Source organism: Motacilla alba, chromosome 5, assembly GCF_015832195.1.
Source record: "Motacilla alba alba isolate MOTALB_02 chromosome 5, Motacilla_alba_V1.0_pri, whole genome shotgun sequence".
In the NCBI taxonomy this organism is placed as follows: domain Eukaryota; kingdom Metazoa; phylum Chordata; class Aves; order Passeriformes; family Motacillidae; genus Motacilla; species Motacilla alba.
The window spans coordinates 9,225,960-9,242,704 of record NC_052020.1 but is presented as its reverse complement, the minus strand read 5'-3'; the positions used below and the strand labels follow the sequence as shown (position 1 = coordinate 9,242,704).

The following is a 16,745-nucleotide window of genomic DNA, read 5'->3' as shown; positions in this document are numbered from 1 at the left end:
CCACCCTCGGCCGGGCGCGCCCGCCCCCGCCGCCCACGGCCAATCAGCGCCCGCCGCCCGCCTTCACGCGCGGCCCCTGCGCCCCGCCCCCTGTCTGCAACCACCAATCCGCGGGCGGGACTCGGGGGACGGCCCTGCCCCCCAGGCCCGAGTGCCCCCGCCCGCCGCGCTCACGCCTTTCCCCGCCGCTCGCGCGCCGCCTGGCCAATGGGCGGCCCGGCCGGGACGGGGCCCGGCCCCCCGCCGCCGAGCGGCCAATCAGCGCGCTGCTCCCGCGCGCGCCCCGGACTCGCGCCGCCTCTCGCGCAGGCGCTGCCACGGCCGCTGCGCTCGCGCTCCCGCTCCCCCCCCGGCCGGCCCCGCTCGGCGCCCACTCGAGCGCGGCCCCCGCGGCCGCCGCCCCGCAGGCCCCTCCGCCCGGACCGCCCGTCCGCCGCGCGGCCGCCGCCCGGCCCCCGGCTCCGCAGGGCTCCCTACCGCCGCCGCTGCCTGCGCCCCTCCGCCTGCCCCCGGGCCCCTTTGCCCCTCGGGCGAGGCCTGGCAGAGGAAGCCGTTCGCCGCCCCGCCCCGCGCGGCTGCTCCGTGCCGCGGGGCTGCGGCGCCGCCCGTAGTACCGGCGGGGCCTGGCGGCCGGGCCGCTTTTTGCTACCGCTTCTCCTTTAAGAAAAAAAAAAACGCCCCGTCGGGCGGCGGGTGAAAGTCGGTGACAAAATGGTGGCCGGCGCAAGGGGGGCAGGGCACACGGCCCTAGCCCCGCCCGCTTCCGTCCCGCGGCCGCGCATGCGCGGTGCCTGCCGGGAGTTGTAGTTCTCCCGGAGCTGAGGCAGCGCCCGTTCCCCGTTCCCGGCGGTATCCCCGTCGTTAACGGCCCCTGGACAGAAACCCCGGGAGCGGCTGTGCGGGGACACCCGCCGCCGTGGTCTCCAAGGCCTGAGTCTCTCCCCAAAACAACCCCGGCAGCGCCTGATTGTCCCACAGGAACTGCACTAACACACTGAACCCACACCAAAACCCCAAAACTTTGCCCCGCAGACGCTGAAGACGCCACGCGGGAGCGGGTTTTGTCGCAGTCGCCACTCTGTCCCCTTCCCTGCTGTCCCAGGCGCCTCGGTGGCTTTTGGACCTGAACTGATCCTGGCACAGCGTTCCCTTGCCGTGGCTGCAGCGGGATGTGACACCCGGCCAGGAGTTTGGGGAGCAGGACTGGGGTGCGCTGGCTCCGGAGCGGAGGCTTTGGCCGATCTTACCCACCGCTCTATCACAGGAGAACAAAGGGAAACACTTCCCCAGAACAAGGTGCTCCTCATCCTCCCTCGGAAGACAAAAAGCAAAAATCACAGGGGTTCAAAGAGCGCGCAGCGTTCAGCTGGAAAATCCTGTTTGCTGAACTGGTTCCCACCAGTGAGAGGTCTCTGAGCGCCTGCTGCTTCCTCCTGCTTCTGCATTTCAAAACCTTTCTGCTTCTGCATTTCAAGTCCTGAGCTCTGGCATGTTCCTAGAAAACAAAAGTGTGTCCAACAGTTCCTGAGAGTGTGCTGATAAACCCCCTCACTGTGGAGACCAAGTTCCCCTGACACAGACGCTGGGAAGGAGGAGAATGTGCTTGCATTAAAGTTAAAGAAAACCTCAGGATCCTTGCACAGGGATTCCTCCTGTCCCTGCTTTTTGTTAGCCCCGTGCCGACCTGTCCCTGCCATTGTCATGACTGATTTCCCCTCTGCAGGCCAGGCTGGGGTCACTTAATTCCTGTTGGAGCAGGGGAGCAGAGCTCAGGGCAGGGCACAGCTCAGCCTTTGGCCTCTGGGCTCTGTAAGGACCAGTTTTAAGATATTCCAGCTCCGGATGCTCGTGTGCACTCGGGCTCACACATCACTAAGTCACCGAGAAAGCTAAAAATAGCCCAAAACTTTCCGCAGGCGGGAAGGTTCTGTTGAGTGCAGAAAGGGGAGCGCCTGACGCCAGGATCCCACCGCCAAGCAGCCCCAGCAGCGACAGCAGCAGTGCCTCCTCTGGGCTTTGGGTGGCTCTCAGCATTCCTGGCCCAAACACAGCCCGGACACAGGGGTTGGTGGCCCCGGGGCCTTTTCCTGAGGCGGGGCTGGGCTGGACGGCCCTGCTGTGAGCAGGCGATAAAATGGAGTCAGGAATGAAGCGAGGTGGCAGCTCGAGGGGCTCAGCTCCAGCCCGTCCCAGCCGAGGGGGCCCAGCAGTGCCCAGGAGCGGGGCCAAGGCAGGGCCAGCCAGACCCGTGTGGGTGCTGGTGCCTCCCTGCAGAGGGGATGGAGTCTGTGCCTCTTAGCCTTTGCCCCCGAGGTTTTTCTGGCTGGACTAAAGAGGAGCCAAGCCAGGACCTGGTGATGCTTTCTCAGGGCTGGTGGCCAAGGTGACAGAGATGCTGCTGGTGACCTACCAGGCGCTGCCTCCTCCAAACAGCAAACAAGAGCCCAAAGGACTCACCAAGCCATGTGCACCCACCTCTGGCATTAACGTTCCCCCAGCCCCTTGGAGCTGTTTCCACATCCACTGCCTGCTCCCAGCAGTGCCAGGAGATTTCTCTGCCAAAAAGGGATTTGCTGTTACCTGGAAATCAATTATGAGGCTCCAGCAGCATCCCCTAAAGGCAAGGTTCTGCTGGAATGTGACAGCACTGCTCCGTCATGCTGCCACAAACCCATTTCCACCCAGCACAGGGATGCCATCCCTTGTCAAACATGGCCAGTGGCTTCTGGACAGGGCCTGGGTCAGCAGGACATCCACGTCTTGGCTTCTGGAGCTCCTTGGGCAGCCCTTTGGCCAGTTTCTCCCTCTGCAGCCCCAGCCTGGGCTGATTGTGGCTCCCTGTGTCCCAGCTGTGCCCGTCACACGTGGTGTGAGGCACGCAGCCCACAAAGGAAGCCCTGGGTGACAAACCCCGGTGGGGGGGTGGAGGCGACACCGGAACAGGGCCGGCGCAGCCTCTGCTGCCATCTCAGCACCTCAGGGCGCTGCCCCTGCCCTGGGACCCCGCGCCGAGGCAGGATGGAGGATTTGGGTGAGTTGAGCCTCTCCAGAGCTGATCCTAAAGCCAGGCCTGGCTTGGGGTCACATTTTTGGCAACTCCGGGGAGCCTCTTCCTTCCTGCTCCTCAGGACCGGGAGGAGATGCCGCCGAGGGGCAGCCTTGGAGCCCTGCTCCCTCCTGTGCCTCCCCCACCCCAAGGGAACAGGGAACGATGGTTGAGCGAGCACTTGGCCAAAAACAGAGCGAGCTTGAGAGCAGGAAATGGACTGAGGCAGCGCCACAACCTTGGCTGCACCCAGCGGGAGCCGGGAGTCATCCCTGGCCTGGGGTGGGGAGCTGGGGTCAGGGAATCAGCCACACTGCTGGGGGCACCCCCTGCTTCCCAGTGTGAGGCACAGCCAAGGCCGAGAGGAGAAAGAGGGAAGGGAAAGTGCTCGGCCCACCTTGGGGGAAGTGGTGCTCTGGACACGCAGGATGGGCCCAGGGTGAGCGTTTCCCTGCCAGGGTTGATGCTGGGTCGAGCTGAGGACTGGCAGAGGTTTCTTTGCTGGCCAGGGATGGTGTGGGAAGGCAGGACTCTTTGCCCCACTCACACTTTTTGGGAAGTTGGGCACATCCTGCACTGGGATGGGGGCTTCAGGGAGGGTGCTCAGGGCCCCTCGGGCTGGCGGCTGGCCAGCAGGACCTGCTGTGACTCTTCTTTTGCTCCTGAGATTTTGGGAGTGGTACAAGACTGCAGGGTGGGCAGCTGGTGGCTGTGGGGCCTGATCCAGGCGTCTCTCTGTAGATGCTTTGCTGGAAGAACTGGAGCAGAGCTCCTGCCTGGCCTCCAAGGACCGTGCAGTGCAGGGACCAAGCTCCTGCCAGGATGCCCAGCATGGCACCCTGAAGGTAATGCCTGGGCACAGAGACCCCTCAGCTCGTGATGGGGTGGTGGAGCTGGGCAGGGGAAGCTGCCGGGGAGCACCCTGAGGGCTCTGCACAAGGGCTTGTCCTTTCAGGTGCCGCTGCCACCTCGAGCTCAGCCTCCAGGAGAAAGTTTGGATTCACTGTACAGGTAAAAACAGGGCAAAGCCATGGGGGGCTGTTTGTTCCTTGCTGGGATCTGCCATCCAGGGTTACCCGGGACAGATTATATCCTGAATACCTGCAGTGTTCCCTGTGGTGGCCTGTGGGAAAGTAGCTGTGTTGGCAGGGGTGGAGGGGGTCTTGGTCCTGGCCTTGGGGTGGACACCATGGCATCTCCCCTCTCTGCCATGTCCAGCACCCCTGTGCCAGTCCCAAAGCCGCTGCCCCCTTCACCCCCACACACGGAGGCCGCCCGGCAGCTGGACGAGCTCCTGGCCGACCTGGGCCACACGCAGAGCAAGGTGAGCCTTGGCCCTGGGGCGCCAGCCTGGGGGGTTGGCCCTCACCCAGACCTCACCATCCTCCTTACCGGCAGCTGGCAGCTGCAGGGCAGGGCGCCGCGGTGCCCACGGAGTCCTTGCTGGACAACATGCTGGACAGCCTCACGCGGGACCTGCAGGAGCTGGGCATCGCGGCCGCGCCCGCCGGCGTCTGCGCCGCCTGCCGCAAGCCCATCGCCGGCAAGGTGAGCCCCTGGTGCCAGCCTGGCAGCCCTGGGCATGCCCCGGAGCTGCCCTCACAGCCTCCGTGCCTCCTCCTCGCAGATGCTCACAGCCCTGGGCAAAACCTGGCACCCCGAGCACTTCACCTGTGCCCGCTGCGGGCAGGAGCTGGACAAGGGGCCCTTCTTCGAGCAGGGCGGGCGGGCGTTCTGCGAGGAGGATTATCACCAGGCCTTCTCCCCGCGCTGCGCCTACTGCGCCGGCCCCATCCGCGAGGTGAGCCAGTGACCCACCCCCCGGGCTCGCCCGCCACCACCGGGCCCCTCACCGCGGCTTTTCCTGCAGAAAGTCCTCACGGCCCTGGAGCAGACCTGGCACCCCGAGCACTTCTTCTGTGCCCACTGCGGGAAGGTGTTTGGAGATGACGGTATGTCCCAAGGAACGGGTGCGGGGGTCCTGCCCCTATCCCAGGGATCCCCTGCTCTTGCACGTATCGCCCCATGCGACAGCTCCCCACGCTCTCTCCCTCGCCTCCTATCCTGGGTAGCACCATGTCCATGTCCCCAGGTGGGTGCCCATGCCAATCCCCTCCCCGCAGGGTTCCTGGAGCGCAATGGGAAGCCGTACTGCCGCCAGGACTTCCTGGCCCTGTTCGCCCCCAAATGCCAGGGCTGTGAGCGCCCCGTCACGGACAACTACCTGTCGGCCCTGCAGGGTGTCTGGCACGCCGAGTGCTTCGTGTGCACGGTGAGTGGGACGGCGGGGATGCACGTAAGGGGGTGTTCCCAGGGCCACGCCAGCTTTCCCTTCTCCTTCTTCCAGGACTGCCTGACCGGCTTCACCGGCGGGTCCTTCTTCGAGCTGGACGGGAGGCCCTACTGCGAGCAGCACTTCCACCAGCGGCAGGGCACCATCTGCCACAGCTGCGGCCGCCCCGTCACCGGGCGCTGCATCACAGCTGCGGGGCGCAGGTACCACCCCGAGCACTTCATCTGCACCTACTGCCTGGGCCGGCTGCACAAGGGCACCTTCCGCGAGCGCGACGACAAGATGTACTGCCAGCCCTGCCACGACAAGCTCTTTTTGTGAGCCCCAGCTGCCCAGCAGACATGCCTGGATGTCCCCAGCATCAGCGTGCCTGGCACTGTCCCTGCTGACCCAAGCGCACCTCATATCCCACCCATCAACACACCTGGTCCTGCTCAGCCGACTGTCCCCAGCCTTGTGTCTGCCAAGCCAGGCATCGTTCCTTGCCCCCACTCCCTGCAAGACATCCCTGGCATTGCTCCTTGGACCTGAAGCAATAAAATACCCGCTCCTGCCTTCTCTCTGTCTACTGGTGGCTTTGGGGACAAGGGGGCAAGGCCAGGCAGGAGGGCTGGGAAATACCACACGGTTTGTGACAAGGTGACACCTCTGGGGGCCATGGAGACCACTCCTGGAAAAAGCAGCTGGGTCCAGCAGCAAAGCCAGAAACACCAAAGGGGCAGGCACACATCACACTTTAAAAACTTTATTTATATAAAAAAATCATTTTGTTTTAAAAGCGTTACAAGAGTGTGCACAGGAATCAGACAAGGAACGGCTTGGCGCTTTCCCCTCCCCACCTCCTTGGCCCGCCTCCCCACCAGGGCCAAGGAGGAGAGAAGGGGGAACGCTGTTTTTTTGGTTCATTTGGAATTAAAAATTAAAAAAGGAATTAGTGTTTTACATATTTAAAGGAAAAGAGAAGAGTTAGACCCCAGAACAAAACCCAACTGAGCTGAGGTGAGGCTGGAAGCAGGGCAGGCCCAGCCGGAGCTGGGGGGAACTGGGGCAGGAGCAAGGCACCAGCCCTGCCCCTGCCACATCCCCGTGCCCCGAGAGCCCACCCTGGGGGGAGCCCCGGGCTGGGAGGGCTCCTGCTCCAGTTTGCAGCCTCCTACAGAGGCTTCCAGTTGCACAGGGAGCCCCAGGGCCCCCCAAAAGATCACAGCACATGGATGTGCCCCAGCACCACAGCCAGAGGAGGAGGAGGAGGAGCACATCCCAACTCCCGTGGCAGCCCAGGCCGGGATGCAGATGAGCACCCCGCACCCTCTCAGCGAGGGCAGGGGGGTTGGGCTCCTCCCAAAACAGGCTCCCAGCCCCACTGCAGACAGGTAAGGCTCCCAGCAGGGAAGGGAAGAGCTCAGCCCTGCCGGAAGGCCAGGAAACTCCCCTTTCCCAGGGAAGCAGCTGGACAGTACGATTCAAAGAGCTATTTCACAGTGGCAAAAGAAAGGCACGTGTCAAGATAAAGTCAGCGGGGCAGCGCTGCGGGATCCCGGCTCCAGGCGCCCGGCACAGTGAGCCCCGAGCCGCCTGCTCTCCCCAAAACCCTGCCCCATCTCCTCCCTCCATGGGGACCCTGGCCCATGCCCCAGCACCGACCTCCTTCCTCACAGAAGGATCTTCCTCACGCAGGCACTGGGTGGGAGCCAGGGCCCCATCCAGACCCCTCTGCAGGATCCAGAGCTGGATCTCCCTTCCCATGCCCCCAAAGCCTCATCTAGAGCAAAGCAAGAGACATTATTGCTGGTTTTCCTTCCCCTGGCCCCCGTGCCTCCAGCCCCTGTCCCCATGGCGCTGGTTGAAGAGTGATCCCACACGAAAAAATATATCCTATAGGCAACAAAACCAAACCAAAAACAAGGCGGCGGCGAGTGAGGTCCCAGTCCCTGTCCCTGCAAGACACCTCGGAGCAGGGGGAAGGCGTGGGAGAGAAGGCAGCTCCTGGTCAAGGCAGAGATCCGAGTCCTTGTGCAGCATCCACGCCGGCTGATCCGGCAGAGTCAGGCAGGAAGGTTTTACTCTCGGGAGGAAGGAGGTGGTGGAGGACGGGAGGAGGAGGAGTTCTCAGTGGTGGTGTCCCAGAACAGGGAGGTGCAGTGGCCCGGAGGAGACTGAGTGGCCCGGGCTACCCTGGGGACCCGGCCCAGGCGTTTGGCTGGATGGTTGGCACAGAGAGTCCAGCAAAATTCCAACAATAAGACAAGGTAAAAGTCGGTCCATTCCACCATGAAGAGTTATATATTTATATATATAATATATTATCAACCAAATGGAGCAGAGGCAGGAAGGCCAGCTAGATCTTCTGCTGCGGAGAGAGAGAGGGACAAGTGTTAAAGGTGGGAGCGGGAGTGAGGGCGGAGGCAGGATCACAGCACCAGTGATTGCAGCAGCAGTGATTGGAGCAGGATTTGGCTGGCCAAGCACCCCTAAGAGCACAGCAGGATCTGTCACCACTGTCAGATTGGGCAGGACGCCGTGGGACATACCGACATGGGGGAGGGCACAGCAACATCTTCCTCCTCCTCCTGCTCTACCTCAGGCTGCGACTCCTGCCCCTCCTCCTGCTGCAGACACATGCGGTTAGTAGGGGCCATGGCATGGGGGGTGTTAGTTGTGGGAGCCCAGCTCTCCTCTCCTCTGCCAGACAGGACAGTGATGTGGCATTTCCTGCACCCCTCCCACTGTTCCCGAGTTAAAGAGAGCTGCTCACCATCAACGGCGCTGCCTTCACCGGATCCATGTCTCCGAGGTCACCGGATCGGTCCAGCGTCCTGCTGTGGTCCCTCTCGTTGAGTGTGGAATAGTTGTCTGGAGCAGGAGAGGGGACAGTCAGTCAGTCGTGTCACCCCCATGGGGGGGCTGCACCACCCCCACAGGAGATGTGCACTCTGCCCTGCTCCCCACATACCCACACAGGGAGTCCCCTCTCCTACCTGGTCCCATGTTGCTCATCTGGATCTCCTCCCGGGAGGATTTCTTGTCTACAAGCACAGGAGAGCACATCAGGAGCAGTTCCTGCAGCCAGGAGCTGCAGAGGAACTGCTCCCTGCCCCAGCTGGAGGAGCCCAGGCCCAGCTGCAGCTCTGTGACCCAAGGACACCACAGGACCTACAGTGCCAGCTCCAAGAAGCCATCTGAGGCCCAAATTGACGGCCACAAAAGCCACCCAAGGCCCATACTAATGGCCTTGTGTGAGCAACTGAGGCTGCCAGGGAAGCCAAAGCTGGAGAGCGAGGGAGAGGACAAACGCCAGCTGCCCCGAGTACCCATGAGGCAGAGGGATGATGGCAGGCACAGGTGCTGAAAGCAAGCACGTACCTGTTTTTTGGTTCCTGTCGATGAGAGGCAAGGTGCTGTCATCAAAGGAGTTGCCTCCCTGGGTCCGAGAGGCGTTGCTCAGGTTCACCTACAGCCACAGACAGTCACCACTCAGATCCTGGGCCCAGAGGTTCCTTCTTCATCAGCACATTCCAGCCCTCCAGCACCAGCACAAACCCAGGAACCCTCCCACAACCCTCGAGTAAGGGGCCCAAAGTAAGCAGAAGGTGCTGAACCCCCACTGCACCCCCATCAGAGTGGGGGGGCCTGCCTGGACTGGGGCTCTCCACCAGCAAGGGCAGTCCCTGCTTTTGGGAAGGAAACTGAGCCTGGGAGAATCCTGTTCTTCAAGACTGCCACAACAGCACTTAAGAGTGACAAAATTCCTGCCTCACGCTCATGTGGGACACAGGGCATGACACTTTACAGAGTGTTCCTAGCAGAGACCTCCTGCTGGCCATTGCTGAAAACCAGCACAGGGACACCTCCGTGGGCGCCCAGTGCCACCAGCAAGGTGAAGAGCCACAGGCCAGTATTGCCAAGCTCCAGGAACACCCTTCTCCCTGCTGCAGGATCCCACCTACCGCCCTGGCCACCACAGGGCATCCCCACACCTGGAAATCTGACTTCTTCCAGCCTTCCTTCTCAAGGGGCTTCCGCAGCTCCTTATAGCCCCAGACTGTCTGCAAGACGAGGGCGGCTGCCCGGACTTCTCTCTCTGAGCGGTTCCTAGAAAGAGGTGAAGGAAGAGATGTTTGGAAACCTGGAGAAAGTGAAGCCCCTCTCCGCTCCTGTAACCATCCTTTGAGCAGAACTTACCCAGATTTGTTGATCAGCACAAGCTTCTCGATCCCCTGTGTTTCCCGGAGCCTTTTGGCCGCCTCAAGGTTGTCCACAATCACTTCATTGATGGTGTTGAGGATTGACACCACTGTGTCCTCAGAGAGGTTTTTGGCAGGGGTCTGCTGGCCTCCAGGCAGGTTCTTCACTAGGTTGGGAATGGCATGTTTGCCTGGGAAGGATAAAGAGCTGGGCGTGAGCAAGCAGGGAACAGGACTGAAGGGAAAACCACTGACAGGTGACCCGTTTTGCTGTCCCCCTCTGCGGAGCTCAGCGCTCCCTGCTCTGGGTGAGGGCAGCAGACAGAGGCCGGGCTGGTGCTGTGCCCACACTCTTCCCCAGGAGCCCAGAGGAGAAGGAGGAAGCTCCTGCCTAGCCTGCATGGATACAGGGAGCGTGCTGTGCTCACCGATGAGCTCCTTGTTGCGCAGGTCCACGGCCAGGTTGCGCAGGGCCCCGGACGCCGCTTTCACCACGCGCTCGCTGTCGTGGGGCAGGAGGTCGGCGATGGCGGAGAGCCCCTTCTCCTGGCGCAGGGCTGAGCGGATGTACCGGCCATACTGCGGGGAAGCACGGGGCCACCGCGTCACCTGGGGCTGGGGACACCGCTGCCAGCCCCCACAGGCGGTGTTCCCGGCTCCCCTTCCCTGTCCCACTGCCAGCTCCGTGGGCACTCACCGTCCAGCTGCCAGCACACAGGTTCTGGATGGCTCCTGCTGAAGCCTCCAGGATGGCTGGAGTCTTGCTTTCCTTCAGGAGGGAGATGTATATCCGCACCACTTCTGGCTGGAAGAGGAGCTCGTAGCCTGCCAGGAGGACATGGGTAGGAAAGGTTTATCCAAGGGATCTGCTAGTGTCGGCCTAATCCAGAGGGGCACTGCTGGACACACAAAGCTGGAAGCTTCTACCCAGGTTCCCAGGGGGTGAAATCCTTGGCACAGAAAGGGTCAGGCTGCCCCAAGGTACCAGAAACCTCAGCCACTGCTTGGTCAGGGGCTGTGATTCACATGCAGTGAGACACTTGTCCCCAGAGGCTTCTGGGAATGACCCTTCCTCATGCTCATGGCTGGGGAACAATTTCAGACAGAGATTTTAGCTTTAACTCATGCCTGTTCTTCATGCCCAGGAGTGAAGAGCAGGCAAGAGGGCAACTGTGCTGACAAGTCTGAGACCACCACAGAGGGCTGTGTCACTGTGCTGTCCCTCAGCCCCTGGGGCAGTATTTCCCTCTGAAGCCTGTCCTGAGGCAGCGCTGACCTCATCCATGCACACGATCTGCACAAGTACTGGCAGAGTTCATGTTTTAACAGGGCCTTGGGCATTCCTGTTCCAAATGCAACTTCTGCCCATTGGAGAGGCTCACTTCAATGGGAAACAGCTCCTCTCACTCGCTCATCTCCCAGGCTGTTGTAGCAAAAGCTGCCATGACACCCAGGTCCTGCACAATCACTCAAGGAGCGTACCTTTGGCTGGAGTTGTTCTTTTGGGGAAATCCACTGTGTCGGCACCAGGGTCTTCTGGGAGCTTTTTACCTTCAAAGGGCAAGTGAAGAGGCGTGAGACTCCTCCCCACCCACCTTGGCCCAACAGCTCTTTGCCATTTGCAGGAACAAGCCCAGAGGCGAGCTGAAGCCAAGCGACCAGCGTGTCGCAGGAGGGGACACTGGGGGCATTAGCCACACTGCAGGCAGAATGTGCCCAGCTGGGGAGTGGGGTAAAGAGAGCTGGAGAAAGCACCCAATTAAACCATGGAAAAAGTAAAACCAAGAGCGCACTCACCTCTGGAGAACCACTCGTCTATTGGTGAGGCGGAGAGAAGGACAGGAGAGAGGGGAGGCAGGAGGAGAGAAGTGCCGACAGCGTCATGGGGCAGATCATTTGGCAAGAAAGCAAAGGGAAGGGGAAGGGGCAACACAGGAGAAAAGGGAAGGCGTGGAATTAGTGGACGTGTACCCGTCACCATCCCGCCACCACAGACACCCACCACAGCTTGTGACAAATGCTTTGGGCAAGCCAAGCAACAGCTCCCAGAGCCAGGGAAGCAGGGACCACTGCGCCTCCAGAGAAAGCTGCCTTTCAGGCTTCACAACAGATGCCCGAGCAGGAGCACAAAGACCCCAGACCACCCTCAACACATGTCTCTGTTCCCCTCCCTCCATTCCCTGCTGCTGGCACACGAACCTTTGCCCTTCTTGGCCCCGAAGCAGCTGGCATTGTGGGGCCCGGCGTTGTTGGCAGGGACAAGGGGCGTCTCCTGGTAGCGCTCGGCGTGGGGGATCTCACGGTGGACTTGGTAGGACAGGTTCCTCAGCAGGCACACACAGTTCTCCACCAGCTGGGGAGAGAACCAAAGTGTCTGACTCAGAGACAGGGAGCAGCACTCCAGGTCTGTGAGCGAGGGCCTGGCCCAGCCTTCAGCTTAAAGCTCAAGGAAAATTCAGGCCAAGACCTTATCCAGGCTGATCAGGAAGCCCCGAGTCAGGTGACAGCGGTGCGGGGATGCGTGACACAATCGGGCCCCTGTTGGAGGGCCAACATTCCAACCCAAACCGCAGGCTGAGTGCCAGACACCTCCTGGTCCCAGAGTGCCAGGTGCACCCCACGCAGGCTCTCCCCTTCCCAACACCAGTCCCGTTGTGGTACCTTGCTGTCCAAGTCCTTCTGGCCGATCTCGGACTGCACGATGTAGATCAGGGCGTCCACCAACCCGTCACATTCCCGCAGCTTCCGACGGGCCTCGCTCCGCTCCGAGCTCACATTCCTGGCAGGCAGGAGAGAACCCTCATGGGAGAGACAGCTGAGGACAGGCGAGGGACAGCCCACATCCCACGCAGCTCAAGAGAGAAAACAGCTCCTGTAGCTCCCCTCACTGAGGGTACATGCCTCCTAACTCAAGGCCTGCACCACCAGCAGCTGTCTTATGAGAGCAGCTGCTCCAGTCCTCTGGAAGTGCCAGGAACAGCCCAGAAAGAGTGCGGCAGCCCAAACCCAGGCCAGTGCTTTGCTAGATCCATACCTAAGGCAGCCAGCAGTGTTGGTGAGCACCGACTCCCACTCTATATGGCGGGGTTTGGAATCCTCGTTGGGCTCCCGCTCCCAGCCGGAGCGGGGAATGACCACCTCATCAGTCAGGGCATGTAGCGCGTGATCCACGATGGCCATCTTGATGGAGTCGTGCGAGGACAGGTTCCACAGCGTCCCTGCAAGGCCACAAGCGGAAGGTGAGCTCTTGGCCCCTGACACAGACCCCACCCCAGGGGCCAGCCTGTCCTGCCCTCCCTGGAGGCAGTACCTGTGATGACCTCGGTGAGGTCCATGTCGTGGGCCTTGCGCAGCAGGCGCACCAGCGCGGGCACCCCGTCGCAGTTCTTGATGGCGATCTTGTTATCCTGGTCCTTGCCGAAGGAGATGTTCTTGAGAGCTCCACAGGCGCCGTAGTGCACCTCCTTCTTGGGGTGATCCAGCAGCCCCACGAGCACGGGGATACCCTTCAGCCGGCGCACCTCCGTCTTCACCTTGTCGTTGCGGTAGCACAGGTGCTGCAGGTAGGCGGCTGCGTTGGACTTGACGGCGTCCAGCCGGAAGCTCAGCATGGCTATGACCTCCGGCAGCTCCGGCTGGCGCCAGTTCCCCGGGGCCGGGCCGCCTTTCCGCAGGCTGTCCAGGCTGGCCAGGCTGCCCCGCTCGTGCTGGGCCAGCGGGGCCCAGTAGTACCGGTCGGGGGCCACTTCATCCACCAGCATGTCTTCATAACTCCTAGGAGAGAGGGCAGAGGGGGTCTCAGCACCATCCTGGACCTGGGGGAGGCAGTGCCCCTTCCAGCCCAGCAGAAGGGACGAAGCTGGCTCTTGGTCTCTGACCCCTGCAGAGGCAGGAGCCAGCGCTGAGGCACAGACAAAAGCCAGCCCCACAGGCAAGGTGTGCTGCTACCCTGGGGACAGGCCAAGTTGGGCACCAAGAGCCACACAGGCTCCAGGGATCCACCTCGTGGCTCCCAGGGCAGAGCCATGGTCCCAGACCCCTGCCCTGGCCAGGAAGAGCTCATCCATGGACTGGCAGCACTGGGAATGAGCCCAAACAAGCACATAGAAGTTTAAAGTGTAACTACTGCCCTGCATGCCAAAGTAACAATTCCCACCCCCAGAACACACACCTCTCAAATCCCAGATTCTCCCATTTTTGCAGTCACTGGCACTATAATCCTTCCCCCACCCAGGCAGAGGAATCCAGTAGATTTCCAGCAGAAAGGGATGGAAGAGGACAGCTCGGTAATCCCTTCTGTGCCAGGGCACTGAGGACATTCAAGCAAGACCCAAGGAGAGGCTTGTACCTCCACTCCAGCTCACACCTGCCCCAGGGGCTGCTCATCCACCTCCAGAGCTCCTGGATCAGGCACAGGCAGCTCCTGCCCCCGAGTATCCTGACAAGGATGGTGGCAAGGTCCTGCTGCTGCCATCACTTCCCTTCCTACAGCCTCTGGTACAGGACTTGCCCAAGGCACCAGCTTTAGAGTCACTGCCACAGTCACACAATCTCGGGCACTGTGGCACAGCCGTGGTGTGGCAGCAGGCCACCAGGCTGGCTGCCAGCAGGTCCCAGTGGGGACATGACCCATGCCTGGCTGCTCAGAGGTGCTGAGGAGCAGCAGCACGAGGCTGGAGCGAGACACAGCCACCGACACTTTCCAACACAGCTGGCAGCTGATCCCACACCTGTGCCAAGACTCGCTCTCCCCAAAAGGGAGCTCCCGGCCCCCTGTGAGGGAAAGACCCCCTTCCCTGCAGCGAGGGAGCTCTGACAAGAGCCCCAGAGCAGGGGCCGGAGCTCTCCGCAGCCGGTGGCAGCCAGCACGCACAGCATCCTTCGGCTCCGCGTGCCTGGCGAGCTGCCTCCCCGAAGGAAGTCGTTAACAGCCAGGCTCCTGCTCAAGACAAACATCTCTGAGGTGGGGGACGCTGCTCTCCCCGTTCCCGTTCCTGTGAGCTGGGCAGCCAGTGTGGACAGTAACTGAGAAGGCGGGGGACAAGCCAAGTTCAACAGCACATGGATTCCACAGATTGCTGTGATCTTTATCACTCTGCCTGGGGAGAGGGAGAGCTGGCTTAGGGGCCCACCAACCCATCTTTCATACCCTGAGCCATTCCTGCAACTCCAACAGAACTGACCTTCTCCCTCTACGTGACCCACAAACCCCAGTCTCCCACCTGGCTGCAGTTCCTGCATTTGACTCCTGTAACCCCCTTCCTCCAGGACATGGAGGAGCAGGAGCACAGAGAGGGCTCATGGTCTCTAAGGCCACCCGGGACACAGCCCAAGTAAAGTACACAAGCCAGAGTCTCTGTCTGGACAAGCAGCCAGGGGTTGGGCACACTGGTGTAACCCCTTCTGCCCAAGATGCTCCCTGAAGTACCAGACCTGATGGCCATGTGCTCAAAACTGCCAACACTGGCTTGTCCTGGGCTGCCCAAGGAGGGAGAAGCCTGGAGCAGCCGTGCCTGCCCTCCTCCAGCCAGCACAAGTTGCTCAAAGCAAGGAGGCCGAGCAAATCCACCTGAGTGAGCAACTGCCCCGACTGGTTCACCACAGCCCAGAAGCACTTGTGCTGGCACCAGCCACAAGGACACACAAGGCTGCTCCTTCAGTCCCTCTGGCAGCCAGGAGCTACCATGGATTTATAGCATGCACCTGGATCAGGCAGATCTCCACAGGGGCTGGCAAGAGCCTCCTTTCCACCAGGGTCTCTCCCTGTCACCTCTGTTTGATGTCCCAGGATCTTAGGCCACCTGTGCTAAGCCTTACCTGTCTGCCTGGGCCCACTCTGGGGCACTCAGGATGTGCTGGCACAGTCCCTTCTCCATCTCCAGGACTCTGTCTCAGCCTCTTGCTCCTTGCTACCTCACCACCCCCAGAGCCATCCCCCAGCACCTGCCCAAAGCCCTGCTGACAGCCCAGCCAGAAGCAAAGCAGGAAGCAGCACTTGCGCAGGGACAGCTGGCACAAGAGACCAACGGGCAGGAGTCATGGCCTCAGGCAGGTGACATCCTGAATGCCTGGCAGGGCGGGAAGGACGCCCAGGACCCTGCTCTGGCCTCCGAGGGCAGCATAGCCCAGCGAGCTGGAGGAACAGCCATCACCACAGACCCACAAGGGCGAGAAGCTGCTGCTGCTGCCAAACAGGTTGAGCAGCTTCTCCCGCCCTGCCCTGCGGCAGGGTCGGGCTGTGCAGGAACGAAAGCTCCTGGGCCGAGCCCTGCTCACCCCAGCCTGGGCTAAGCTCCCCTTCCCGAGGCTGCTCTTGGCTCAGGGAGAGCACAATCATGGGACTGCAGCTGCTCCCGACACACAACCCACACAGGCACCGCTCCCAGTGGAATGTGCCACACTGGGGCACACACAGCCCTGGTGGCACAAGAGGGAAAGGCCTGGAGCTACATCCAGTTGCCCACTAGAACTTCTGGCTGCAGGATGACCGGCTCAATTAGCACCCAGGTTTAACCACCAATTAAGCAGACAATTAGAAGCGGATGCAAGTTTTCTCCTGCGTGAGCCACGCGTGACTCAGCCCACAGTGTTGTGTCCACGGTCCTCCTTCCTCCAAGGATGGTAAAGTTCACGGGACCCCAGAGACTCCCGCCACATACCTGAGCCGCCGCCGAGCATCAGACGGGGTGCCCGCCCTCCTGGCCGTGCCATAGTCAGACATGAGCCCGTAGTCCACGTCTTCGAAGCCCACGCTGCGCTGGTCATCCTCCAGGCCGTAGGGCTCGGGGTGGAAATGGTTGAGGTCCATGTTGCTGCCCCCAACACGCACCTGGGGCTGGGGGCCGTAGATGTCCTGGCGGCTGGGGGCGCGGTAGGTGTCCATGGAGGGGCGGTAGCGCTCGTCGATGCGGGTGACGCGGGACAGGCTGCCGTAGCTGTGGTCGCTGCCCGGGTACCCGTCCTCGTAGGGGCGGCCGTAGCCGTCGGGGTAGTGGTAGTTGCGAGGGAGGGTGGCCGTGCCTGCCTGGCCCAGGTAGCTGCCGGGGCCCCCGTTGCCGTTCTTGCGGAAGTTCCTGTCCATGGTCTGGACGTAGTTGCTGGTGACGGGGGACGTTTCCAAAGGCAGCCCGTCAGGCCCCACCGGCACCTGCTGCACCGTCCGGGTGGTCACAGTCTTCACCACTTTCTTCACCTGCAAGGGGTGACACACGTGCAGGGCACA

General features: G+C 61.7%; 2 protein-coding genes across 9 annotated transcripts in view; one reads left to right on the top strand and one right to left on the bottom strand.

Annotated features, from left to right (window-relative positions):
* Positions 1-2,817: 2,817 nt before the first annotated feature.
* Positions 2,818-5,897, top strand: LPXN (leupaxin). 2 transcript variants are annotated; one of them, XM_038138248.1, is made up of 9 exons: positions 2,818-3,031; positions 3,788-3,891; positions 4,002-4,057; positions 4,265-4,370; positions 4,445-4,594; positions 4,674-4,847; positions 4,917-4,998; positions 5,170-5,318; positions 5,394-5,897. In XM_038138248.1, exons 1-9 carry the CDS (start codon positions 3,019-3,021, stop codon positions 5,658-5,660), a joined length of 1,101 nt encoding a protein of 366 aa, XP_037994176.1. In that variant the 5' UTR covers positions 2,818-3,018; the 3' UTR covers positions 5,661-5,897. The 2 variants fall into 2 exon arrangements, with proteins under 2 accessions (XP_037994176.1, XP_037994175.1); XM_038138247.1 differs by lacking the exons at positions 2,818-3,031; positions 3,788-3,891; positions 4,002-4,057 and having other exon boundaries at positions 4,068-4,370.
* A 171-nt stretch (positions 5,898-6,068) lies between these two features.
* Positions 6,069-16,745, bottom strand: part of CTNND1 (catenin delta 1) — a 28,622-nt gene continuing 17,945 nt past the window's right edge. For 3 of the 7 annotated variants that reach the window (XM_038138207.1, XM_038138206.1, XM_038138212.1), the window contains 16 exons: positions 16,183-16,715; positions 12,834-13,297; positions 12,558-12,741; positions 12,185-12,302; positions 11,723-11,876; positions 11,321-11,338; positions 11,006-11,074; positions 10,221-10,348; positions 9,952-10,102; positions 9,522-9,714; positions 9,317-9,431; positions 8,703-8,790; positions 8,318-8,365; positions 8,095-8,192; positions 7,871-7,948; positions 6,069-7,689 (listed from right to left, as the gene is read on the bottom strand). In XM_038138207.1, the coding sequence (XP_037994135.1) occupies positions 7,678-7,689; positions 7,871-7,948; positions 8,095-8,192; positions 8,318-8,365; positions 8,703-8,790; positions 9,317-9,431; positions 9,522-9,714; positions 9,952-10,102; positions 10,221-10,348; positions 11,006-11,074; positions 11,321-11,338; positions 11,723-11,876; positions 12,185-12,302; positions 12,558-12,741; positions 12,834-13,297; positions 16,183-16,715 (2,451 nt within the window). In that variant the 3' untranslated portion in view covers positions 6,069-7,677. The remainder of the gene's footprint in view (positions 7,690-7,870; positions 7,949-8,094; positions 8,193-8,317; positions 8,366-8,702; positions 8,791-9,316; positions 9,432-9,521; positions 9,715-9,951; positions 10,103-10,220; positions 10,349-11,005; positions 11,075-11,320; positions 11,339-11,722; positions 11,877-12,184; positions 12,303-12,557; positions 12,742-12,833; positions 13,298-16,182; positions 16,716-16,745) is intronic. The other 4 variants (XM_038138208.1, XM_038138210.1, XM_038138211.1 and 1 more) reach the window with 4 other exon arrangements.